Source organism: Babylonia areolata, chromosome 18, assembly GCF_041734735.1.
Source record: "Babylonia areolata isolate BAREFJ2019XMU chromosome 18, ASM4173473v1, whole genome shotgun sequence".
NCBI lineage: Eukaryota > Metazoa > Mollusca > Gastropoda > Neogastropoda > Buccinidae > Babylonia > Babylonia areolata.
In genome coordinates, this window is record NC_134893.1 from 55,181,329 (window position 1) to 55,207,943 (window position 26,615).

General features: G+C 42.9%; 1 protein-coding gene across 1 annotated transcript in view; it reads right to left on the reverse strand.

Annotated features, from left to right (window-relative positions):
* The window catches only part of LOC143292282 (uncharacterized), a 135,784-nt gene that overhangs the window by 47,694 nt on the left and 61,475 nt on the right, over window positions 1-26,615 (reverse strand). The window contains exons 9-15 of the mRNA XM_076602467.1: window positions 19,462-19,659; window positions 17,100-17,348; window positions 13,913-14,120; window positions 11,847-12,013; window positions 8,971-9,133; window positions 4,877-5,112; window positions 2,579-2,726 (exon numbers count right to left, since the gene is read on the reverse strand). Coding sequence (XP_076458582.1) covers window positions 2,579-2,726; window positions 4,877-5,112; window positions 8,971-9,133; window positions 11,847-12,013; window positions 13,913-14,120; window positions 17,100-17,348; window positions 19,462-19,659 — 1,369 coding nt within the window. The remainder of the gene's footprint in view (window positions 1-2,578; window positions 2,727-4,876; window positions 5,113-8,970; window positions 9,134-11,846; window positions 12,014-13,912; window positions 14,121-17,099; window positions 17,349-19,461; window positions 19,660-26,615) is intronic.

The following is a 26,615-nucleotide window of genomic DNA, read 5'->3' on the forward strand; positions in this document are numbered from 1 at the left end:
AAATCTACAAACCATTCGCACATATGTGTCAGATATTTTAAATTCTTCAGACATTGATTTGCATGATATGGCACCTCGTGTTCTGGTGCCACCTGTCGCTCCCTGGGAGTTAACAAAAGCAAACGTCAACATATGTGCTTCTGACACAACAAAAGGAGAATCTCCACATATAATAGCAGCATCTGTCAGAATTGAATTAGAAGAAAATTTTCATTATCATTTAAAAGTTTACACTGATGGGTCGGTCCTGGATGATAGCAGTGCAGGATCTGCTTTTGTCATTCCTGACCTAAAAACAGAAAAATCATATTATTTTGGTAAGGGACATTCAATTTTTACAGCTGAATTGGTGGTCATGCTTATGGCTTTACATCATCTTGTTGATATACCAATCATAATAAGTAATATCCTATTTTGTGTTGATTCTCAATCTGTCTTAAAAGGTTTGCTCCTTTTTGAGAATAATCAAAGAGAAGATTTATTTTTTGAAATTAGGTATTTATTGCACTCCCTTTTTGTGAAGGGTACAAATGTTGATTTTTGTCGGATACCATCCCACACTGGATTCCGTTATAACGACCAAGCAAATAGGGCAGCAAAAAAGGGAGCAAAAAATCATATAGATAGTATAAAAGTATATCGCCCATTGTCATACAAGGAAATAAGCAATATACTAGAAAGAGACTTTTATAGGTGCTTGAATTCAAGTCTAAAACCTCGTCAGTTGACTCTCTCAGACTTTGGTCCGATTCGCAGACCAATTCTGAGCTTAGCTCTCAGACTATTATCAAATTCATTACGGACCAAGTATTGTTCTAATGTCAAGTGTATATGCTTTAATAACCTGACAATTGAGCATATAATTTTTCACTGTAGCTTGATGAAGCCTTTTGTACACGAAAGTGTGTCTTCACAAGTGACTGAGAACGTTGATGTTTTTGACTTTTTGCATTCATTATCAGTTGTTTCGCTTGTCAGTTTAACGACTTCTCTTTTACGAAGTCCTTTTAGTAATTTCCTGTAACTGTATTTAGAGGGATTTTTTTGTTTGTTTGTTTGTTTGCTTTGTTTTTCTTTCAAATTTCACCCACATTTTTACCCTCATTTGCCCAGTTTCCCCCAACCCTCCATTCATCCATATCTCCCACCCCTTCTAACCGATAATACTCAGATGTATTCATAAATACTTTTATAAAATGTCTTCAATCACCGATATGTGTGACGGGACATTAAACAAAATTCCTTCCTCTTCTCTCTGTCTCTGTCTCTGTGTGTGTGTGTGTGTGTGTGTGTGTGTGTGTGTGTGTGTGTGTGTGTGTGTGTGTGTGTGTGTGTGACAGACAAACAGGGAAACAGACAGATACAGTAAAACCCATCTCATTCATATATATATATATATATATATATATATATATATATGTATGTATGTATGACAAAGTACAACATGCATCAATGTTCGGTGTCATCAGCATAGGAATAATGACTGACATTGTGGCAGTTGTACAGTGTGAAGAGCACAGGGCCTGAAACAGATCCCTGTGGGTCTCCGTGTTCGATTTTAACGAGTTCAGACTGGCAGTTATCAACTGTGACAGGCTGGATTCAGTCGGTGAAAACCAGCTGAACCTGTTGATACCAAATGTACAACGAAGACGGGAAAGAAGGATCGAATGGTCTGTTGTGTCAGAGGCGGGTGACAAGTCGAGAAGAGTGAGAAGGAAAATCTTTTCTGAGTCGGACGTTATCAGCAGATTATTCAGGATATGGAGGAGAGTGCTTTCGGTGCTGTGGTCAGCACGATAGGCAGGCTGAAAAGTGTAGATGATATTACCTCTATTTACCTCTGTGTGTGTGTGTGTGTGTGTGTGTGTGTGTGTGTGTGTGTGTGTGTGTGTGTGTGTGTGTGTGTCTGTGCCTGTGTCTCTCTCTCTGTGTGTGTGTGTGTGTGTGTTCATGGTGAACTCTAACACTGGCACTTTGTCAGTAATCGCAAGTGCTAGAGAAACTAATCATCTAGATGAAGAATGAGGACACTAGACGAAAGTGATAAAGTTCAATAGATTTAGTATCGATAATGATTTTAATGTCAGAAATATCACATCGACTATGCCTATTGTTTACTATGTTGAATAAACCTATTTGAAGTCATCTTTCTAAGACCAGTATTACAGTTATTCGAACAGATCCCATTCAGATCACGTTATTATTCTAAATCTTATGGAACTTATTACCAACAATTAGAAATAATATATCTGTCTATCTATCTACCTCTGTGTGTGTGTGTGTGTGTGTGTGTGTGTGTGTGTGTGTGTGTGTGTGTGACAGACAAACAGGGAAACAGACAGACACAGTAAAACCTATCTCATTCACACACACACACACACACACACACACACACATATATATATATATATATATATGTGTGTGTGTGTGTGTGTGTGTGTGTGTGTGTGTGTGTGTGTGTGTGAGAGAGAGAGGCTTTATCTTTATATCCATTCTAATTTCTTTTAGATGTCATGTACTTTTAGTCGTCGTATCCTCAATAAAACGATCTAATTGCAAGTTTCACATCTCTGACCTGTTGTCGCTGGGGTCCAGAATGTAGCCCTGGTCACAAAAGCACCGCACAGAGGCTACTCCTTGATCGTCAGTAAAACTGGTACAGCCATGCTGGCACCCTGCACTGTTGCACAACTCTGCTGTCACCGCGTCTGCTTCACAGCTACCTGTATCAGTACACAGCTCATTGGCAACGGCATACTGTTTCGTCTCTGCATTATTAATCACTTGTCACTCTTTTTCCAAACATATGTTTCACCAAACACAGGGTTGGCTGTCAAGGTCTATGAGTGTGTTGGGTTTATGCGAAGATCCATCTGTTCAACAACATCAAAAAAAAAAAAAAAAAAAAAAAAAAAAAAAAAAAAAAAAACAACAACGAAAAGAAACCCTACAAAAGAAGACATGAAAGACACAGAATACTACGAAAATACGGTATCTATTTTCTCTAAAGTTCGCTACAGTGGACATAAAGACTGAACAACATCACGAAATGATGCTGCTGGGATGAAGATAATCGTTGACCACAACAGGACTTATGGAATGACAGCACAATCAATGTTATATTTAATGTGATGATTGTTCTGGTCAGTCAGCAGCATGCATCATTCCGATTCTACTCAGTGTTTAGTTCCATCTTCCTTGGTGGCATTGTCCAGATCAAAAATAGCTGATCTGCGATGGCAGAAAAGCATGCTCATTTTCAGAACAAGTTACCTTCACTTCAGAATCCACGGACCAGCCGTCTCGTGACACCAACATAACACGCCACTGTGTTGTTGGTGAGCAACCAGATCATCTTACCGGAGCGGAGGTCTCGTTTGGGAAGTGAAGAGCCCCGCAAACAACTTCGAGTTCCAGAACGTTCCTGTAGCAATTCCACTCTCACGAGGACCAAGTTCCCACCACATGGAATGTATCAGCCTTATGGTCCAGGAGCTGGATTCTTACTGCCGTAGAAGGACCAGAGGAGATAGCGTATGTGGACAATCTCCACACGGGTTGCTCGCTTAAGGAGAGTAGAGTGAAGTCAGGGTTGGCTTTGGCCTGGTCCTGCGCAGAACGAAAGAGAGACCTGTCTGGGGAGAGTGGGGAGATGTGCTTTCTTTAGCGTCTGAGGAAGCCTGAACAAACTGTTCCTCAGGTTCCACCTGGGGCTGGGTCCCTTCCAGTGTGGGAGCACCCAAGGAGGCATCCTAAACCTAAGAATTGACCCGGCAGAAAGCAGAGGTGGACCACTTAGGTTCCAGGTAGTGAGGCTGAAGGGGCTGTGACTCTCCCTGGTCCCCCAGGCATGGACAGCAAAAGGGTTGCCTGGTATGTACCCCTCTCCGTTCCTTGACCGATAGTATTGGGGGAGAGAGAAGGACCGAATAGCGGGGTTGTGTGCCTCACCTTTCACCAGAGGTCTCGTGCGAGGGAGGCTGGAAAGCACGAACGCCTGTTACAGCCCTCAGCTACAGGTACCAGGGGAGGGTGACCGGAAATCGATGATCACACGACCAGTATCTTCTTCCATGGGGATACTGGTCTGCTCTGACCTTGTGAAAGTTGAAGAGAGATGCTCAGAGAGCCATGTCACCACTGAGAACAGTTTCAGTCCACTGATGTGATCAAGTGTGGTCACCACTCATACTGAGAGGAAATGTCCCACCTCAGTAGAGGCCACACTATGGGCATGACCCCTGCCTGCACCCCCTCAGAATTGGATGACGCGGTGGGGGCATGACCTTGTTTCCCCTCGATCCCCTTCCTGGCTGATTTTTTTGGTCAAGCCCTCCCTCACCCGGTAAACAGGAGAACCCATTGGTTGTAGGATTGGATCAGAGGTGAAAACAAATCAGTCTCGGTTCGGCAACCATATGCTAGAGCATGAGGCATAGCGACGTCAGAACCTACACTTCGAGCCCTAATAGAGGATGGACAGAGAGAAAATCAGGACAAAGCGAGAACTGAATAAACAATGATTTGAGGACAGAAGAGTAGCAAGATCGAAACTAATATCAGTACTTACACAAAGATGTAAAAGAAAGCCGCGGACAAGCAAGCATGCAACAGAAAAAGCTTAAAAGCAGGGAAAAGGGTGAGCCGAGACTGAACAAAACCCGGTTAACGTGCCTTATACAACCATTGGCCAAATAAACGACTATTGCAGTGCATTTGGGAGGTAACTGGACTGGTTGGCTGAGCAGACGACTGGTTTTGCAGAGGCGTCAACAGAGCAACCCATAAATCCAGTTTGCATCAGTTTGACATGGCATAACTATATTACACCAAACAATATCTCACGTTATAACACGTTTAAGATATCACCCACCTTTTTCAGACTGAGAATAGCCGCTGAAACACTGGCACTGGAAGCTGCCTTCATTGTTGACACACTCCTGTCGACAGCCGTCTGTCTTTTCGGCACACTCGTTGATGTCGTCACAGCTGATGCCATCACTGTTCAGTCGATAACCGTCATGACAGTCACAGGTGTAGGTCCCCGGGATGTTCTTGCACACGGACGAGCACGGAGTCGTTCCAGCACACTCGTCTATGTCCACGCATCTGTTTTATAAACACACATACACGCGCACGCGCACGTGCACGCACGCGCGCGCACACACACACACACACGAGAGAGAGAGAGAGAGAGAGAGAGAGAGATAGAGAGAGAGAGAGTTTGCACCCAATCTGATTCCAGAAATCCAAGAAATAACGTTAAAGATACGGAAAATTGAGCAACGCCCCCAAAAACGCATTCATGAAGTTGATGAACCACGACTTTACAGTCCGTCTTCCCATTTTAAGTCCTCAGCTCACACAACTACAGGAATCGGCTATGAGTCGATTCAACTTGAACCCACGATCTCCCAGTCCTCAACAGGACTCGCATTATACATGAGCTAAAAATAGTGTTCTAGCGATATCTAGATTTCTGGCGTGTCACGATGTTACCTGAACCATTACATCATTTCATTTCGTTTTTGGTATGTCGATCATTAGAATGTTGAAATATACAAGAGCAATAAAAGGTTTTTTGTGTGTTTTGTGCAAAATCTTTTATAAAGTTACACATAGATACTGATAATTCAACCGTCTTCAGTTTAAGTAGTAGAAGTGAATGACCCACGTAATAATAGCTTTATCTTGGTTGAAAATGCTTAAAGCAAAGATTTTCGTCTTGCATATTGGTGCTAAACCTGAGTGAAATGATCAGTGTTTAAATCTTTCTTTCAATCTGCTTGATTCCCGGGGATTACACTTTTTTTCACAGTAATTGATGACTTTGTTTAACATGACCTTAATCTAGCAAATTATAGACATATGAAGTGAGTGCTATAGTTCAATAGCTGCATGTGCATCTCTCTGTTCTCGTTCCTAAAATGGAATTACAATTGACTCTTTCTAAATAATATGGAAAACACCAGTGATGCAGCAAACAAATTGTATACCCATTTATATGGCAGTTGCTTTATCATTTCATCGCATCAATTCAAACCGACATTTGGGAAATGTGCGTCATTCATTTACTGGCATGTTTAATAAGCGTTAACGTAATTACGATTCTCAGGAATAGGATCTTAATGAATTTCAGATTTTTCTTCTTTGAGTGCTCTCTGTATCTGCGATAGTCCATCCAGTCTGTTCACATTAGAAAACAAGTTGTCGGTTGCTTTATTTTTCCCCTATTCAATTCTTCATGATATTGATTCCACACTTTCTTAGTATACTTACAGCCCAAAATTTCTGTTACAAAATTTTGTCCAATATTTTTCTTGGATTTGTTCCATTTCTATAATATATCATTATCATCAAAATATAGACAAAAAGCATGTCCCCAATTCTTGGGAGAGAGACAGAGACAGAGAGAGAGACAGAGAGGGAGACAGAGAGGGAGAATGAATGAATGACTGAATGAATTTTCTTTAATGAGGGAAGTGGAATAAGCAAGGACATACTTTTTTTCATCCGGCCCTCAGGGGAAAAATCAACAAGCAAACAAACAAGCACAAACAAAAAACAAAATGCAAACAACACCCCCCCCAAAAAAAAAGGAAACCCCAAACAGACCAACAAAAAGCAACCAACCAAACAAACAATGAAACTATCACTACAACCATCACTACTACCACTACTACTACTAAGTAAATAAATAAAATAAATAAGGAAGAAGAGAGAAAGAGCAAAACAGTGCCACAGCCAGAAAGACAAATACAAATGATAAAATGGACACTTCACTCACGCAAACGAATACACTTGTATATACATCATCCCTAATAACAACAACACAACTATGCTACTACTACTACTACTAATAATGATAATAAAAGAAGAAGAAGAATAGTGCATGGCATTTGTTTTTATATTTCCTGTTTAAGTAGAATGGCACTGTCATTAATGTTGACTTACATGATTTATATATTCTCTATTTTATCAAACAAATAGTGTTTTTTTTAAAGAGCTTCTGAAGTTAACGCTACTGGTTATCTGTTTTAAAAAGGAAGGCAGATTATTCCAGTACGAACCACCACTATATGAAAGGATTGACAAAGAGATCAATTCTAGGAAGAGGTATTGTAAGTTTATGAAAGTGTCTATTGCTGTTTATTAGAAAGTTATCTACAATACCAGAAGGAGCTGCTCCTACTTTGTGCATAAACAGAGCCTTGTATTCTAGTCTTAGATACACTGGAAGAATGTTCAATGATTTATAATCAGCAGTGGTTAATGAGCTGGATTTTAAAAGAACTAGTTTAAGAGCAAGTTTATACAATCTGTTTAAGGGTTTTAGAATGTTTGCACTAGCTGAATCCCATACTGTCGAGGCATAATCTACAAATGATTGGATATGTGCTTGAAAGAATTTTGTACGAGCATGGATATTAAGAAAATGTTTAATCAGAGATAGTTGAAATACTTTTTGAGATATTCTTTTACACAGATAAGCAACATGATCGGACCAAGATAAATTATTATCAATGATTACACCTAGTACCTTATATGATTTTACTTCCTCAATCTTAAATCCAGAGAGAGAAATAGAAAATAAGTCTGTTGAATTGCTTTGACGTTTTTGTCTAGCTGTTATACATATACATTTAGTTTTCGTTGCATTAAGACACATGTGATTAATTTCAGTCCATCTGGCTAATTTGTTCATAATTATTTTCTTGTAATTTTGATGTCAATACGTTTATGGATGAATGATTGAAATAAACTGAATTGTCGTCTGCAAATAAATCACAAACCGTTGTTAAATTTTGTCAGATCGGTGATACATTGTGAGAATAATAATGGACCAAGGACAGACCCTCGTGGTACACCGTATCTTATTGTTTTTAAATCTGATTTAGAATCATTAATACTAACTAACTGCTTTCTGGTTGATAGAAATGATGAAATGAGCTGAATTGTATCTTGAGATAGTCCATACATAACTGATTTCTTTAATAGGAGAGAATGACAATGAAATCAAAGGCTTTTGAAAAATCCACAAAAATTACTCCTGTTAGTTCCTTATTATTAATATCTAAAAGCCATTTATCGCCCATTTGTGTAAGTGCTGTGTGGCAGGAATGATTTTCTCTGAAACCAGATTGCTTCGGGTGAATCAGATTAAAATTATTCAAATGGGAAAGTAGATGTCTTTTTATGTGTTTTTCTAATGGTTTTGATAGAACGGAAAGAATTGATACTGGTCTGTAATTTGATTTGATTTGACTGGTCACCTGATTTGAATAATGGAATGACTCTAGCTTGTTTGAAACAAAATGGAAAATAATTTTTGTCAATGCAAAGGTTGTACACGTATGTCAAGGTATCTGTTATCACTGGGGCAGCTATTTAATGATTTTGCCACCCAGTTCAGCTAGGTCTCTTGTATTTGACTGCTTTGAGGACAGCAAGATTACATAGACGTCATGTACAGACAAGAAAGGAATTGATACTTTACAATCAATATTTTTAGTTGAACAAAAATCGTTTAACTGTTATAAGTCGTTGTCTTTCGTATCGACTTGCTATTTGTATTATTCTTTGTTTGTTAATTTGTTGATGGCATTCCAAATAGATTTAGAATTGCGTTTATCAGATGTCAGATATTAAGTCTTGATAGTAGTGACATTCTGCTTTACGTTTCACTGACGTTACCTTGTTTCTCTGTATATTACAGTCTTTATGGTTTTCAGCCTTGAGAAGATCACGTTTATCTATTTCTTCATCGATTTCCGCTGTTATCCACGGAGGTTTGGGATGGTGCTTTACTCTTTTGTTTTTAAGGGTGCATATATCATTAAATGTGCGAGAGAGAGAGAGACAGGGAGAGAGAGGGGGGGAGAGACAGAGAGAGACAGAGTCAGAGACAGAGACAGACAGACACAATACACAAAGTGACAGAGACAAAGATAGACAAGGCAAACGGACCTTGTTGAATCATCAGAGTCCTGTTGGAAGCCAACCAGACACTCAGAGCAGAGAAAACCAACATCGCTATCTCCTTGCTGCTCTGGGGTCAGGTCGGTGCAGATCTGGTGGGCATCACAAGGCCCTTCTTCACAGGCGTCATACTCCTCCTCACAGTCACTACCTGATCGATCGAAAATTATGATTTGTCTGCAGTCACCTATTTACATAATATCAATACCATTATGGCATCCGTCCGTTACCGTGACCATGACTGCATATCTTCGCCATGTTAGACTGCTTCCAGCTAAGTGTCTAAAATCCACACACACACACGTTCATATTTACACACACACACACACACACACACACACATATATATATATATATATATATATATATATATATCTTATAAAATTGATATATATGCATTCACAGACGCACACACACACACATATGTGTATGTATACTCACCATCATCACCTGATATCCACCTAATATTGCCAAACGGAAGCACTTCTTGCTCACACACACACACACACATATATAAACATATATATATATATATATATATATAAATAATCATATATATATATATATATAGAGAGAGAGAGAGAGAGAGAGACAGAGAGAGAATAGAATATGTTTTTATTACCAAGTGCACTGGGGTCACAAGGAATAATATGTATGTATGTGTATATATATATATATATATATATATATATATACTGGCAGGACTAATGTGTGTGTGTATATATATATATATATATATATATATATATATATATATATATATATACTGGCAGGACAAGGTCCCAAACAACACTGTCCTGGAAAGAGCTTGATGCACCAGCTTCTCCTCCTTCTTCTTCTTTGCGTTCGACAGCTACGCAGTCAGGGTCGAAGTCCGAGGGATGCCACAAACTCGGACGTCCGGTGAAGATCGGCTGCCGTCCCCCAGAGCTTGGTGTTGAGGTCAGCACCCCCAGGCCAGGACTGCTGCCGCATCTTCTCATACAAGGGGCAGTTTTGGAGAATATGGGATGGGGTCTGGTCAGCCTGGCCGCAATCACATAGGGATGTGGCTGCCACTCCAATCCTCTTCAGGTGTGCTCGGAGGCCGCAGTGTCCTGTGTGAAGGCGGTAGATGGTAGTCAGGTGTCTTCTCTCCAGTGTCCTGATGGGATCTTGGTGTGCCTGGTAGCCTCCGTTCAGGGTGACCCAGCCTCTTCGGAATCTGCTGCGGAGGAGAGTTTTTGCTTCCTCATATGTGGCAGGAATGGTTGGCTGTGTGAGCTGGCTTCCTTCCTTAGCGAGGTGGTCTGCACGCTCGTTGCCTGGGAGGCCTACATGTGCAGGCACCCACTGGAGGGTCGTTGGGGCTGTTTAGGTAAGGGTTGTGAGGGAGGCCTTAAGGGACTGGATCAGTGGACCAGGATCAGGGGAGTCAAGGGCCTGGAGTGTGGACATGGAGTCAGTGAAAATGGAGATGCTGCCAAGGGGCTTTCCACAGGAGGAGAGGAATTCTGCTGCTATTTTGATGGCCAGGACTTCAGCTCTGAAATTGGAGCAGAGCTTTCCTCCAGGGAGTGCGATGCTGCTGTGCTCTCCATCGGGAAATCTGACGTAGACACCACTGCCTCCGTTGTGTGTGGCTTCCTCCGCTGATCCGTCCGTGTATACATGGGTCCAGGAGCTGGTTGGGTAGGACTCTTCTATCATGGCCAGAGTCAGGATCTTGAGAGTAGCTGGTGGCTGGTCTTTGGTGGTGATGCCAGGAACTCTGAGGCTGATGGTGGCCTCTATCTCTTGGTCAAGCCTCCAGTCAGGCAAGGCAAGGTCAATGCAAGACTCCCCTTTTGCCGCCAGAACATCGCTGTGCACCAGCATTTACACGCTGCTGAAACAGAGACGTATGCGCTGGCTCGGCCATGTCGTGCGCATGGACGACGGACGGATCCCTAAAGACCGCCTCTACGGAGAACTTGTGCAGGGAAAACGTCCCACAGGCAGACCACAGATGGGATTCAAAGACGTGTGCAAGAGGGACCTAAAAGCCTTGAACATCGACCAGAACAACTGGGAACCAACAGCCCTACAACGGTCAGCCTGGAGACAAACTGTGCAGAAAGGTCTTTCCAAGTTCGAAGAGACACTCGCTCAGCAGCACGAGGAAAAGAGAAAGAGAAGAAAGGCTGCAGCCCAGGCAGACAGACCAGCGTCAGACTTCATCTGTGCCCTCTGCCACAGGGACTGTCATTCCCGCGTCGGACTGGCCAACCACACCCGACGCTGTACCAGAATAAACACCTAGAGCGCAACTCCATAGTCTTCCTAGACTGAAGGATGCCTACTATGTATACTCATCATCATCACCTGATATCCACATAATATTGCGAAACGGAAGCACTTCTTGATCAGTTGAGGTTCAAGTTGATAATAAATAAACAATTGCATAATATTGGAATAATTCATGAATATGCCATAACCACACATCATAATGAACTGAATGAAACACACGCGACTGGGAAACAATGAAGTGAAAACGTCCACATATCAAAGGAAAAGCGTTCTGCTTACCAAACTATAAAGCTAACAGTTACAAACATGCAAACTTAATGTCTGCCAAGCCGAACTATTGTGTGAATAAATGAGTGAGAGAGAAAATGAGTGAGAGTACTTAATTGCCGAACAAACAATTGCATTTCATTCTTGTATTGCGTTCTGGTCAGTCACCACATATTTCTGTGTGTGAAATTTGGGTTCTCTCCTCGGGTATGAAGCTTCATTATAAATTGTTAAACCCTCAGTCACCAGTCGGAAAATATGCATCCGACAATCAACGCCTTTCCTATAATGCTAAAATTGTAAAACAGAGCAATATGTGAATGACATACCTGTCCAAGCAGGATGGCAGATGCAGGCAGCAAAGTGAAAACCTGATTTGTCGGAAGGAATGGTCCTGGCATAGTCGCAAACCCCATGATTGTTGCACCCTGAGCACACTTTCATGACGATTTCGTACCTGGGGGAACGGACCTGCTGAGAATCCTCCGCAAACACACTGAGAACAGAAAGTGTGAGTTATGCTGAAAGCATGCGCTTCCGTACCTGTCGTGGTGAGAGTCTTGTCTGTCGGTATAAGATGGTCAGAATGCGTATGGCCACCATTATGTGTTTTCGCGAATGTCTGTTAGTATGTTGTCGAGGAAAAGGCATAGCAACCAATCGCTGGTGAGTTGCAACAACTGCTATGCCATTGTAGTCTGTCAAAGGGGACATCTGACGCCAGCTCTATTTGTTGGTGAAAAGTTACCGTCCTGTAGCCTGAAGGACCTCTGCTGCTCTGTTGTCTGGTCTATGTAGTCAGTGGATGATGATATTGTTTTCATCTACCTCAGCAGCCACATTTTCCATCATTTCGCCATGTGGCTTGCCCAGTGTACTCTTCCAACAGATGTCTAACGTCATGTTTGATTTCGTCGAACTTGTGAGTTCAAGGACAGCACATCTCTTGGGAAAGAATCTTTCCTTTAGCCCATTCACTACCAGGAAAACATAATTCTTGCAGCAAGGCCTCTTCCAGGAAAATTTAAGTGAAAATGGGTATAAAATAACAAACAAATTTTGCAGAAGACATTTTGTTTGTCGAAATCATACCAACCTTTGTTTTCAGAAAGGATACTGACTGCGCTTTGTACTGAAATCATTTTTGAAGTTATGGGATTTGTAGATTATGATTTAGAGCTGTTGAAAAAAAACCCGTATATTTTAGCCACGTAATTGTAAATTTCTTCATATATAAAACATAGCTATACAACTATAAAATTTTCAATAATATAGAATAGCTTGAAAACAAAGAAAAACCTACTCCTGGTATCCAAAGTGCTGTGACTGAACTAAAATAGCAATCAGAACTACGAAGACAACACACATTTTGGAACAAGTCCAAAATGTGTGCTATTATCAAACTACCTAATCCCCCATCCTCCTCCTATCTCCCATTGTCTGCGGTAAAATCTGGGTCTTCATTGCTGCCTTTGCTTGCCTGAACTCGACCAAAGCTGCCCACGTCGTATGATATGTTTGTGAAAGTTCGCTTTGCTCACTGATCGAGCCTCGGATCATGCAGTGATGACGCTATTTCCATATCTGGGTGGAGGAAAATATTGGGAAAGCCCAGGAACAGATTTACCTGTTGTGCAGGCAATATGGCTGAAATTACAGTATGATGGGTAAACCCGTCATACAGGCAGTGAAGTGGCTTTAGGACAAGGCAGTCATTGACAAAGTTGTAGACGTGCCTCCACTGGGTTAGGGGACGTTGAGGATTAGGATCCAGGCTAATGTGTCTGGGTCCAGGATGCAGTTCCATGTCATGAGCAAATACATGTAGCACTGTACACCATGCTTTTCATTTGCTGTCCTGGTTTCAGTTTTTAGACTGTGACCTTTTCAATGTGAAAATAACAAATAAATAGAAAGCATCTACATCTTCGACTATTGTAATCCAGGAAGAAAGAGACATGGGGAGACAGAGTGCGGAGAGATAAACAGAAAGACAGGGACAAAGAGACAGAGAGACAGAGAACGTACTTGAGTCCATGTAAACATGTGTGTAAGTTTGTATGCAAGTGTGTGCATGTGAGTGTGTGCAAGCATTCTTGATTGTGTATTTAGGTACACTTGTATCTTGGTTTGCATACTTATTTATGCATGCAAGTGGGCGAGCGAGAGAGACAGAGAGAGAGTGTGCATGTTTTTAAGTGTATCTGCGCGTACATGTGCGTATACACGTGGCTGTGTATTTGTGTATATCTTTAGACATTCATATGTGTGTACATGCGCGTGCATGCCCATGTGAAAATGTCTTAAATTGTCGATGCCCAATGACAGCCGTACTTCACCATAAACAGCAATAGTGATAGTAAGAAATACGAGTTTCCAGGAACGGACTGATTACCTCACACTGACAGGCCTTGTAATGTCCAGGGTTACAGTGACGTCACCAGTGTCTGAATCCACTTGTACAACGTCACCATCGTCACCAACAGCATGGTAGGTCAAAACGTCGCCTTCATCAGGATCATAACCGTCAATGGTGAAGTTCACAGTCTCTCCGGATACTCCAGTGATGGTGGTGTTGAGTGTTATGACAGGAACTGTATTTTCTGTGAAAGATATATCTATCCTTTCAAAATAATATATACAGCGTGGGATTCTCTGTCTCGAAAAAAACAACAACAACATATTTTCTTTCCAAATTTGCAAAGCATCCCTATCTTCTGTCTGTATTTCTGTACATCTGTTTATCTATCTGTCTATCTCTCACGAGTGAGTTTGCATTGAACAATTCCTGAACATTAACGACCTATTTTTCAGATACACAGAATTTCAGAAATGTCAATGTCATGTTCATGATTTCGTTGCTTCATATCACATACCCATATGGAAAATCAAGATATAATTATTATTTCTGGAAAAAAATTAAAGATAGTTATGTGCATGTACAGTTGGTTGCCGACTCTGTATAGGTTTCTCTTTAGAATAACCCAGCATGGTGATGCTTTCAAATGGGGAAGTATGTAACTGAGAAACAGCATGTTGGGTTGTAAAAGACAATTAGGGAAGGGGATTCTTTTTAATTGTATATGTTGAGCCAGTTCTTTCTGGTGCAGAGAGCATGAGCTGGATGGTGAGTTCACCTGGAATTAATGAGAGTAAGCAAATTACCTTTCAAGCCAGTGGAGCAGAAGCTGTACCTTTGGTCCCATCATTCTGAAGGCAAGAAAATCGGTAAAGTGAAAGAATGATTTCTGAACACTTTCATAATGCAGCACATTAAACATCCTCTATTCTCCGTGTATGAGGGAAAGACAAGGCACCCATCCTGGCCCTCTGCAACCTCAAAAATGGTCTCAAAAGTAGATGCAGTCCCTATATATGTAACATCAACCTAAGTCAAGATGACTGAGAGAAGGATCAAGTCGTCTGCGCTCAAGAGATGCATCATTAATCAATACGACAACTTGTAAGAGTGAACATCACCACACCTGTCATCAAGAAAGGACAAGCCAGGTAACCAGCCGATGGTGAAACAAACAGCAGACCAATGGATCCCGATCGATGAAGCGGAGATGTACGGGACTAAGAACAGGTCAGCCAAGAAGATAGACAACAGGATGGGCGGGTTCTGGGAATTTGTGGTATGTCACTATTAAGTAATGCCATCAGAAACAGATAACTCTCCATGCGTGCCTAACCCGTGTACATGAGCCGTGAGGTCCAGCGTGTATCAAAGGCGCCCAGCTTTACAAAGATCTGACACAGAAGTCTGCGTAAAGATCCAGCAACTCTGGATTTTGAACAAATTTCGTCAGACCCAAGCCAAGAAGCATGGAGCAAAGTATGAGATTCTAGGATGAACATTTGAACAAGACAAAGCAACTGTGGGAACTAGGGTTGTGCTGGACAATGCATGCCTCCAAAACTAAGGGCTCTTTCATGCATAACTCCTTCCACGTTACTGGGACATGGTACCTAGGTAGCCAGATTCTTCTGTGATACATCCACAGCCTACGTGAAATGGACATAAGTACACGTGGAAGTGACGAATGAACCAAGGCAAACAAGATCGTCCTCTGGTCACAGGCAGGCTGACCTGACCTAGTAAAGTGGCTGGCAGTCTGCCAGAATACTGGGCGCGTCCGCCACATGGCGAGCTAGCTAAGCGCCTATACACAGCATGATAATCAACAGGGGCCTTGAGGACATGTCATATCACACTTTTTGATGGAACATGCCACCATGAAAGTGTCAATGCAAAGGTATACGTGCATCTACACGAGGTGCAAAAGAAATTCTCCTTGCACCAGAAACACACATCATGCTCAAGTCGACTGATGTACAATGCAGCAGCCCCCAGGATCTGGTTCATCGCGCTATGACACTGCTCTTGTAAGCTCCACAGTCCAAGGTAAATGTGTCCATTTAAGTCATGCTGTTTACAGACCAGCGTGACAATTTCGTGACTGAGGGCATATATATCTATATAACTTAACCTCTGGAATTCTTAAAGTATTTAAAGAAGGCGTTCGCAAAACTTAATAAAAGGTAAGACCATGTTCTCTGCTTTGAGAAAAAAATCTAGTCCTTGGGGGGATAAAGAACGTAAAAGATGTGTTTGTTTGATCTATATGCATGGTCTAATATAGTCCCAAACCAGAATAGATCATATTTTTCATCCTTCCAAGTACAGTATACTGCCTGCATTCAAAAAGGAATTTAAAAAAAAAACACACAAAACCCCCCAACAACCTTGGAATGGACATACCATGGACAGGCAGGAGATGGTTTGCAAAAGGGGAACTTGCAGAATGCAGCACAAGTAACTCTACATTCTGAATTGGGTCAACCTAGAAATGAAAGAAGAAAAGATTTGGGAGAGTTTGGCAAAAGACCTGAACACTTACGAATAAGTTATTAAGAGGCTGCCTGAAATAGTAGAAGGAACGCAGCAATTCTGAAGGGCTGGGATCATAAACCACTTTGATCCTGGCTGTGTACAGAGCAACACAACATATCCAAAACGTAAAGTACAGGACTATGTGGTCAAATAAAACATTAAAGAGGAAATATAAGAACTGCTGAAAAGGAGACACTTAAGGAGAGGTTAAAATGTTAAAGCGAGGCGGACCGCCATTCTTGCAGAATCACACAAAACAAGATTCAGCAATTATCAGTGGAATAAAAAGAAAGCTAGAGGATTTCGAAATGACCTATTCTCTGTTTTCTCAAATGAACTGAGTACGAGGTAGAAAACCCATGCCTTGGCATGTATACACCAGTAAATCAAGGATATGTGGGAAAATTAAAGTCAGACTTCTGATGCAACGTGTCACAATCCATACACATACATCACGCGCACGCATGCGCACAGAGCTGCAGCAAAAACGGACGGCAACCATTGATCTCTGGGAGGTTTAGGCCAACCTTCAAGGTAAATGTAAGAAAAAGACCCTAAATGGTTGATCAATCAAGTTGAAAATTAAGACATCATTGACCCGCAAAGCTATATATTGCTTTCATCTACCTACGGATATTACTGTACATGTAGATGCTATTGGTGCACAAAGCAAATATGAACTCACTGATGAGCCGTTCTGTCTCTTCAGCTATGACTTCTATTGCTTCGCTGTCACTGGCAATGGCGGCGCTGCCTGTTGCGAAGTAGTCATAAATGCAGGTCTTGCTGCCTGCACCACAGTATTCTTTCGCAGCCTGCAGCGAAGATTCTGGCATTTCATCCAGAAAGATGGGCACAAAGTCTGGGTGGGAAAAATTCGCCGGACCCTCACGCTCCCTGTAGTGCAGCACTGTATTTTCTGCGTTCACGGCCCCTTGGAAAATCAGATAATCAAACGTATTAACACAAGTGAACTTTCACGGGTTGTAGTTGGGCTAATACTATACTGCAATATGCTTTATTGCATTAATTAAAAAAAATATATATATAGTTGTTTTTTTCTTAGAATCCACAAACCACTGCATGTGTGAAAATATTCAAAAGGGTTATTTTTTGTTGAAAGAACAAGCACCAACGTATGAAACGTTGTGCTTGCTTGCACTGTCATTTGAAGTTGGGTGGTCAGCAGAACTGCTCAATTTCGTATCCCAGTATTCCTAATTAATTCTATATATGTGAACAGTGTCATAACTGTGCTATATATTTATGGAAGAGTTCAGGTCCTGTAATTAGATTCATGGCCTGAATAATAAATTTATCAATACTATTTTCTGCAGGTCTTGGTTAGATCTAGATTTAATCAGTTGGGTTAATGATATGCAGATCATTGTTCTCTCACCGTTACATAAGTAATTTGTTGCTACTGAGGCTAATACTGTGTTCTAGCATCAGAATAAAAAACAGAAGACTGGCTATATTTGTCATCCACGCAGAGTTCAGACTTGAAACTTTACACAAATCTGATGCAGTCTCTTCCCGAAAAGTGTTCTTACTTGTAGATTTTACAGATGCATTAAACATAAAGTGTTTTCAATATTTAAACAAGACGTGGAATTGAAAACTTGGTTACATTAATATTTTGTTGTGTTTCAGTAAAGAAGTAATGTTGCCAGAAATTATCTTAAGAGACCGGATCACACCCGCGTGCGCGCGTGCGTGCGTGTGTGTGTCTGTGTGTGTTTGTATGACCATGTACACCAAGGTATAATTGAGGGTGATATCATTTTACAGTTGTCACTGAACTCTCTCTCTCTCTCTCTCTCTCTCTCTCCCAGGTTATCGCGCAAACTTTGGTCGACCTTTTACGAAAATGCTGGTTGATTTTCATAGACTTAGTCGATGTTCCTACAATAGAGGATGATCTGGAGATTGCTAACAGAACTGGTCCCGACTTGCAAGAAAAATCGATACTCTTCAGTCTCTAAAAAATCGGACCACACCAAACTACAGACTGCTGAAATTCGTCTTTAGAAATTCAGCATCACTGCAGGATTTCGAAAGAACAGATCATATACGGACCTGACTGCCACCCTTCGTATCATCGTATAGCATTCCTTGGAGCGGAACCCCTCTTTGTACATTTTTGTTGGCTTCAAGACAGCGTTTGACAATGTAGACGTAACTTATGTAGAAAGAGATGTTCTATGGAAACAACTTCGACACTATGAAATGCTCACCAAGCTGGCCAACATGATCGAGAAAAGCTAAGACTGAATCAGTTTCAGATCAACCACAGGGACAGTTCGCCACACAGGTCCAGGCCAAGACTGGTTCAAGGCCAGACTGCGTCATGTCTTTTTACCTCTTCATATTGCATTACAGAAGCATCATCGACACAGGTTGCACAGAGGTATATATCAAAGCAAGGGCTGGCAAGGCGAGAGCAGTTTTATACAACTCAAGAACAAATATAACTTCAGCCGAAAAATCCGGCTTTTCAATTCCAATGTGAAGTCATTGAAAAAAATCAAAACATTTTGTTCAGTCTTCATGGTTCACAAGTGATTTCTATTTACTTAAAAAAAAGAGAGAGAGAGAGGAAGGCGGACCTCTCCACATTAAAAAAAACACTCTTGGTCAAATGCTCAGTCACAGTACTTTGTTACGATTTTTGTTACGATTTTGACAGTGAAAGTTTATTGGTGGGCCAAACATTCGACGTCCGATGCTATTTGAACAAAACGAAATAAACGAAAAATGTTGTTTGGCATAGTAACGTAATGGGATATAAAGTAAAACAGTACATACCGAGATAAAATCATACTGTTTTAGCTATCGAAAAGCCTGCGTCAGATACCACGAAAGCCTCCACTGCCATGATTATATTGGTATGAGAACATAATGTAATAACATGATATAGTTTATGTGATGTGATATTGTATATATGTGTGATCTAATACTGCATGATATAACGTGATAAGGTGCATCACATATGGAATGAAATAATTATTGAAAACATGGGCCAGGTTTACAAAAAAATATCTTACATTTTGGAGCAAAGTCTTCGAAGATCTGTCTCTCTGTGATGTTCGGGCTCAAGACAGTACCATTAGGAAGAACAAAGTCATCGTCTTTGACACCATTGAAGTTACCCAGCAGTCCTGTGGTTTGATTTTGGAGTTTCGTTGGCATCGTAACAGAAATGTCCAGTGACTTGAACCCCATCGTAATGGCCAGTTGTATTTCTGTAATAACACATTCATGGTTGTGCAATATTACGTGTAACACATACTTAAAACTCTCCGGCAATGAAATGTTTACTTTTGTGTATATTCGGCGGGACAACCCACTTTCAAAGTTAAAAGAAATGCATATCAACACACTGATTATTGCACTATAACCAGCCCATGTGAATAAAGTAGTCGGTGGAGCGGGCAGTTGAAAGTATTGTGCGCTTAAGTGATGACAAAGATGAGGATTAGTACTACCCATTTCTTGTTCTTCTTGTCACAAATTCTTTCAGGCCCTGCTCTCATGATGACCTCTCTTTTAGTGTCTCCTCCACTTCATGCTTGTAATGAGGTCCTGTTTAAACAGGCACTTCTAAACATCACCGAAGTAGCCCCGCAGAGTGCAAAGTCTAGGTCTCATTTGGTGCGTGCTTCCTGACAGCCTAACACTGATACTTTCCCGTGAGATTGCTGGCAATGGGACTACGGCAGACAGACTGTGCTATGTTTGTGTTAGGAGGACCCCAGAATGAGGGGCGTGGGGTAATTCCACTGAACGGCGTAGATGCCGGAAAAAAGATATATCCGTGGAAAGGCAAGAGTCCAAATATACAGACTTGTGCAAATGATAAAAGACAATAAAAGAGACTGCTTACGGAGCTTTCCACAACAAATTTACAAACTGGAACTGTTTAAAACGATACGTAAGGAATGTCAGAAATGGGAAAAAGCAGCAACATAAAGAACTATTGTTTGCCAAGCACTGCAGCATCCAGACAATATCTGATTTCCACTGTGGTGAAAAACAATACAATAGAGTTTTTCATTCTCGTGAGACCAAGGATTGGTTCCAGAATTCCCCCTTTGGCAGCTGAACTCCTTTTTGCAGTTGAAAACAAGAAAAATAATCTGCAGTGCATCGATAGAGATGAAGCAGAAAGACCCGAGAAAAAAAACAGGTTTTGCGGCCAGAGAACCAGCACCATACAAAACTGACATTGCAGTTTTCAGTGAGACGCGATTCACTGTAAAAGGATCAGTCTGTAAACCACTGGGTGGATACGCATTCTCCTGGAATGGTAAGGCACAGAGTGAATAAAGGATCCATGCCGGCAGTTTTCCAACATGAGTCAATGAGCGCCTTATGAAAATGCGTCTCTCCCTGACATCTACCCAACATCTGATATTCATCAGTGCGATGAAGCAAAGAGAAGAGACTTCAATACTAGAATCAGTAGTGACAAGCAGTCACCGAGAAGGAGAAGATTCTCGGACGCTGGGCTGAGCACTTCAACAGTGTCTTAAATCGCCCTTCCTCCATAAATGATGAAGCCATAGACCGTCTCCCACAAGTCCCCATCAACGAAGCACTGGACGATCCGCCAACGATCCTCTTGAGACCCAGAAAGCAATCCGTCTGCTATCCAGTGGCAAAGCACCTGGCTCAGACTCCATACCAGCAGAGGTCTACAAGGATGGAGGCACTGTGCTGACTGAGAATCTCCATCAGCTCATGTGGAAAGAAGAGACGATCCCCCAGGATTTCAAAGATGCATCTATCATTCACTTGTACAAGTGAAAGGGGAACCGGCAAGCCTGTGATAACCATCGGGGCATTTCCTTGCTCTCCATTGCAGGCAAGATACTTGCCAGGATCCTACTAAACCGCCTCACAGCACACCTTGACCAAGGTCATTTGCCTGAGAGCCAATGTGGATTCCGGAAAGAACGCGGAACCACCGACATGGTGTTTGCTGCAAGGCAGCTGCAAGAGAAATGTCAGGAGCAAAATGCTGATCTGTTCTCCACCTATGTCGACCTCACTAAGGCCTTCGACACCGTGAGTAGAGAGGGACTGTGGAAGATCATGGCCAAGTACGGATGCCCTCGGAAATTTATTTCCTTGGTCAGCCAATTCCATGAAGGCATGCAGGCTCGAGTCCAGGACAATGGCGAAACATCTGCTCCTTTTGCTGTCACAAATGGTGTCAAGCAAGGCTGCGTCCTGGCTCCAACGCTGTTCAGCCTCATGTTCTCTGCAATGCTTACTGATGCCTTCAGAGATGGCGATGTTGGAATCGGCCTAAAGTACCGAACAGATGGCAAGCTGTTTAACCTCAGAAGGCTTCAAGCAAAAACGAAGGTCATGACAGACATCATCAGAGACTTTTTGTTTGCTGATGATTGTGCCCTCAACGCTGGATCTGAAGCTGACATGCAACTCAGCGTCCACATGTTTGCCACTGCCAGCAGGAACTTCGGCCTTACCATCAGCACGAGGAAAACTGAAGTTCTCCATCAGCCAGCCCCAGGGAAACCCTACGTTGAGCCCAACATCACAGTCAACAGTCAGAGACTCATTGCGGTGGAGCGGTTCACATACCTTGGCAGCACACTGTCACGAAATGCGACCATCGACGATGAAGTGAACATCAGGATTGCAAGAGCAAGCGCAGCTTTTGGTAGACTCAATGCAAATGTCTGGAACAGAAGAGGCATTAGTCTTGAGACCAAGCTAAAGGTCTACAGAGCAGTAGTTCTCCCCTCACTACTGTACGCCTGCGAAACTTGGACAGTGTACCAACGACATGCCAAGAAGCTGAACCACTTCCACACAACATGCCTCAGGAAGCTACTGAACATCAAGTGGCAAGACAGGACCCCAGACACAGAGGTGCTCACAAAAGCCACCCTTCCCAGCATCTTCACCATCCTGATGCAGTCCCACCTTCACTGGGCTGGACACGTGGCGCGCATGCCTGACCATCGGCTGCCCAAAAGGCTCTTCTATGGCGAGCTGCAACAAGGGAAGAGATCACACGGAGGTCAGAAGAAGCGCTTCAGAGATACTCTGAAAGTCTCTCTGAAAGCGTTTGATATCAACCCTGACTCCTGGGAGGAATCTGCAGTGGACCGTGACAAATGGCGCGCTGCTGTGCACAAAGGCGCCAAGTTGTGCGAGGCCAACAGGACTGCTGCAGCTGTTCAGAAGAGGCAGGCCAGAAAGTCACGGGCAAACAAGCTCCCTGACAATGGTATGCCTGTCTTTGTCTGCCCCAACTGTCAGCGAACATTTCGTGCGCAGATTGGACTATTCAGCCATCTGCGCATTCACAGATAGACTCATGAGCATCCTCCCCCCCACCCCACCACCACCCTCCCCCCATCCCCCCGCTGGATGACAAACGATGGTCATCATCGATCTCGATGGACACACCACCACTAGAATCAGTAGTGACAAGCAGTGCCGGGACGTGTGATGGGGCCCCACAGTGTGGGAAGGATGAACAGAAAATGACTGCTCCTTATGATTACATGTACAGTGAATCACCAATACCAGAAAACAATTACAAGCCCTTATAAATGCATCCCAGGTCCAAGAAATAGTATCTTTTTGATTATGTCATCATCTGCAATCGGGACAACCATGACGTTAATATCACCGGAGCCATGAGAGGGGCAGAGTGTTGGACTGATTATAGACTGGTTTGCTCAATCTTCAGTCTTCACATTCCTCCTCTTCAACGCAGGAAAAAAAGCTGTCGTGTGCAGTATTCAACACCCGGAGACTGTAACCTCCAGATGTCACCGAAAGTACCAGTTCCACCTCGATGATAAGCTGACTGCTCATTCACCATTGAATGCGTACCTTCTTTGAGGAACGGCAATACCCCAGGCAGACAGTTCAGAGAGCCTTGGAGAGGGCATGCATGGTGCACAGACAAGAAGCCCTCACCCCAGTCGAGAGGGAGGAACAAGAGGACCGACCAGTGGCAGTCATCCCCTACCACCCTCACAACCTTACCATCTGTGACATCATCCGGAGAAACTTCCACCTCATCCAGAATAACCCGTACCTAGGATAGCGTTCCAGAGAGAAAAAAAGCTCCGTGACTTACTTGTGAGGACCAGATTCAGCCACCGAACAGGTAACCCCACTCCCCCTGGATGTAGCCCGTGTGGCGAGGCCAAGTGTAAGACCTGTGCCCATATCGATGCCTCCACAACCTTTGTGGGCCCCCAAGGCCAGTTCATCCCTCAGTCCAATTACACTTGCAAGTCAACGGACATTGTGTATATTTTGACCTGCACTCTGTGCCACAAGCTCTACGTGGGTGAGACCTGCCGATCATTAAATGAGCGTTTCTCAGAGCATCTTCGCTCGATGCGGCTGAACTACAGTGACCCTATAGGTCAACACTTCAACAGCCCATTGCACAACTACACCCAGGCAAAGGTGGCAGCTGCATGGCAGAACCCGAGCAACAGAGCATACCGCAACCATATGGAGTCCCACGTGATCAGCCGCCTGGGGACCATCCAGCCTGCAGGCATCAACACCAGAGCGATGGACCCTTAGCGGCCCTGCGCCCTCTTCTCTCATTTCCCCTCCCTTTTCACTGCTCCTGTCCCCCTGCAATCCACCTTCAGACACACACACACTCATTCTCTCTCTCCCTCCCCCCTTCCTCTGTCCCTCACTTTTCTCTCCTCCCCCTCCCTCTCCACCACTCTCTCTCCCTCTCTCCCTGTCTCTCACACCCCCTCTCTCTCTCTCTCCCCCACCCCTCCGTTTTCTTTCTCTCCCTTCACACGCACAGGCACACACACACACACACACACACTGACCAGCACACATATTCTTTCACCTTTTCATCTTTTGGCGAACCACAACCCTCTTTTTCCACCTCCACCCCCCCTCCAGTGTTTAACCCCACCCCCCTTCTTTTCCTTTGTAAATATTGCTTACCTTTTTCTCTGTTCTTTTTTGTCCCCCCCTTTTTTTTCTTTTTTTCTCTGTGATTACTCCTCACAGTTCTTAGTTTTACCTCTGTCTTGGTTTTGCCCTCTCTTTTCTTCTCCATTCTCTATTTTTCTCCCCATGAAGAAGGGCCTAGGGCCTGAAACGTCGGGATACTCTCTTCATAGGACAAGTCACCACCTACAGGTTAGTCTGAACCGTTTTCTCGCCTCACCACTGAATGGTTACCAAACAGAAAAGTAGAACCAGTTTAAAGAGTTGGTGACAAAGCAGCGGCAGTGCTTGAACCAAAACAACGAACTCAACAGGATTTGTTTGACAAGAACAACAAAGAAAATCTCTTGACGATAAATTAATAGCATTCATTAAATGGCAAAATAACATGTCCTCAATCTCAAAAGGAGATCACTTCAAATACCTTAGAGCAAGGAGCTAAATGAGCTTCGCAAGATGCAGGACAACTGGTGGGCTTGTGAAACTTGTGGGGTGCAGACCCGTGCAGACTCAAACTCACTAAGGTGTTCTTCAGTGTGATAAAAAATGTGTATGGACCACCTAAGCCTAGCACCACTCTCTTCGCATCCAACAAAGGTAGCATCACAGAATGGTGGAGAGAACATTTTTGTCACGTTGCTGAACAGACCCTAAATTGCTGACCCTGCCACTCTGGACCTGATGACGAGTTGGTTGGTCAAATGATTCTTACGCTAGATTCTTGCCCGGGTTTCCTGTATCGATCCCCATCTCACCTGGTTGATTTAAGGGTGGAAATTCTTCTGATCTCTCAGCTAAACATATGCGCAGACCTGCTCGTGCCTGAAGCCGCTTCGTGTGTATACGCACACAGAAGATAAAATACACACGTCAAAGATGCTGTAATCCATGTCATTTTCCGTGGGTTACAGAAACATGAACATAACAAACATGCACACCCCTGAAAACGGAGTATGGCTGCCTATAAGGCGGGGTAAATAAACTAAACGGCCACAGATATAAAACGTTTCATGTCTGTATGAGTGTGCACATGACTGAAACCTGACTGAACAACACAGGAAACGAATGATGAGCCCCCAAAGGCAGCTGTCAAGTGGCTCTTTCCTAGGAAGCCTCTTGTGCAAATGACTCTTTAGAGCTTAGGCTCTGACCGAGGAAAGCCGCTATATAAGTATCCGTATCATCATCATCATCATCACCATCAGATCCCCAAGAAACGAAACTAATGGATGAGATCAAGAAAGCCATCAGTTTTCCCAGCTCTGGCAAAGCATCGGGATTGGATAGAATCCCTGTACAGCTTTACAAGGCAACAGGCCCTGAATCTCTGAACGCATTCCATAACTCTGAATGCATTCCACAACATTGTGACCAGCTTCTAGGAAACAGAGACCATGCAAAGTTAATTCTGAGATGCCATAATTGTCTCCTACTAAAACAAAACAAAACAAAAAACAAAACAAAACCGGCAATGAAGCTGATGGTGGCAATTCTCTTGTGTAGATAGCAAGAAAGATACTGGCTGGAGTCATCCTGGACAACCTGATCAGCAGCATCTCTGATGAAAATTTGCCAGAAACACCGTGCAGTTTCCGACCTGGTCACAGTTCTGTCGGAAGAGACAACTGAGACAGGTTTGGGACTAATGTACTGAAAATAATTTGCCACCTGCGCATTATCCATCGACCTAGTTGCGGATAACACAGTACTAAGGTACCCCCACCAGGCCCATCGTCTACTCAGCCAATCAATGCAATGTCTTGCCATTCCGTGGCCAAAAAAGAATGCTCCGTGTGAACCACAGCGATAACAGCGGGGAAGGACGTGCAGGCATTTGAGTTGGACAAGATAAGTACATTTAACCAAAAAGGGAGGATAATACAAACTGCCCATTTTGGTGGCAAATACTGTACTAAGTTAGACTGTGTAGATTTCAAAGGGAACAGAGGAGGGCATAGACTTATTGATTCGCATGGGTAGTGCTGGTTATGATAACGGCTGTACTGATCTTGAAATAATAGGAAATCCATTTAGAACAATCAGCCCTGATCATTAAAAAATCCATGAGATATAGGTCGATAAAGGAGCTCTCCGAACATCAGAAGGCTGCCTCTAGAACATGCAAAGAGGCATATGGTGCTGAAAGGGTGCCAAAATGCTGACGGCCTGCATTTCATTTGCACTCAGACTCAAATCGCTTGTGTCTCTGTGTCTA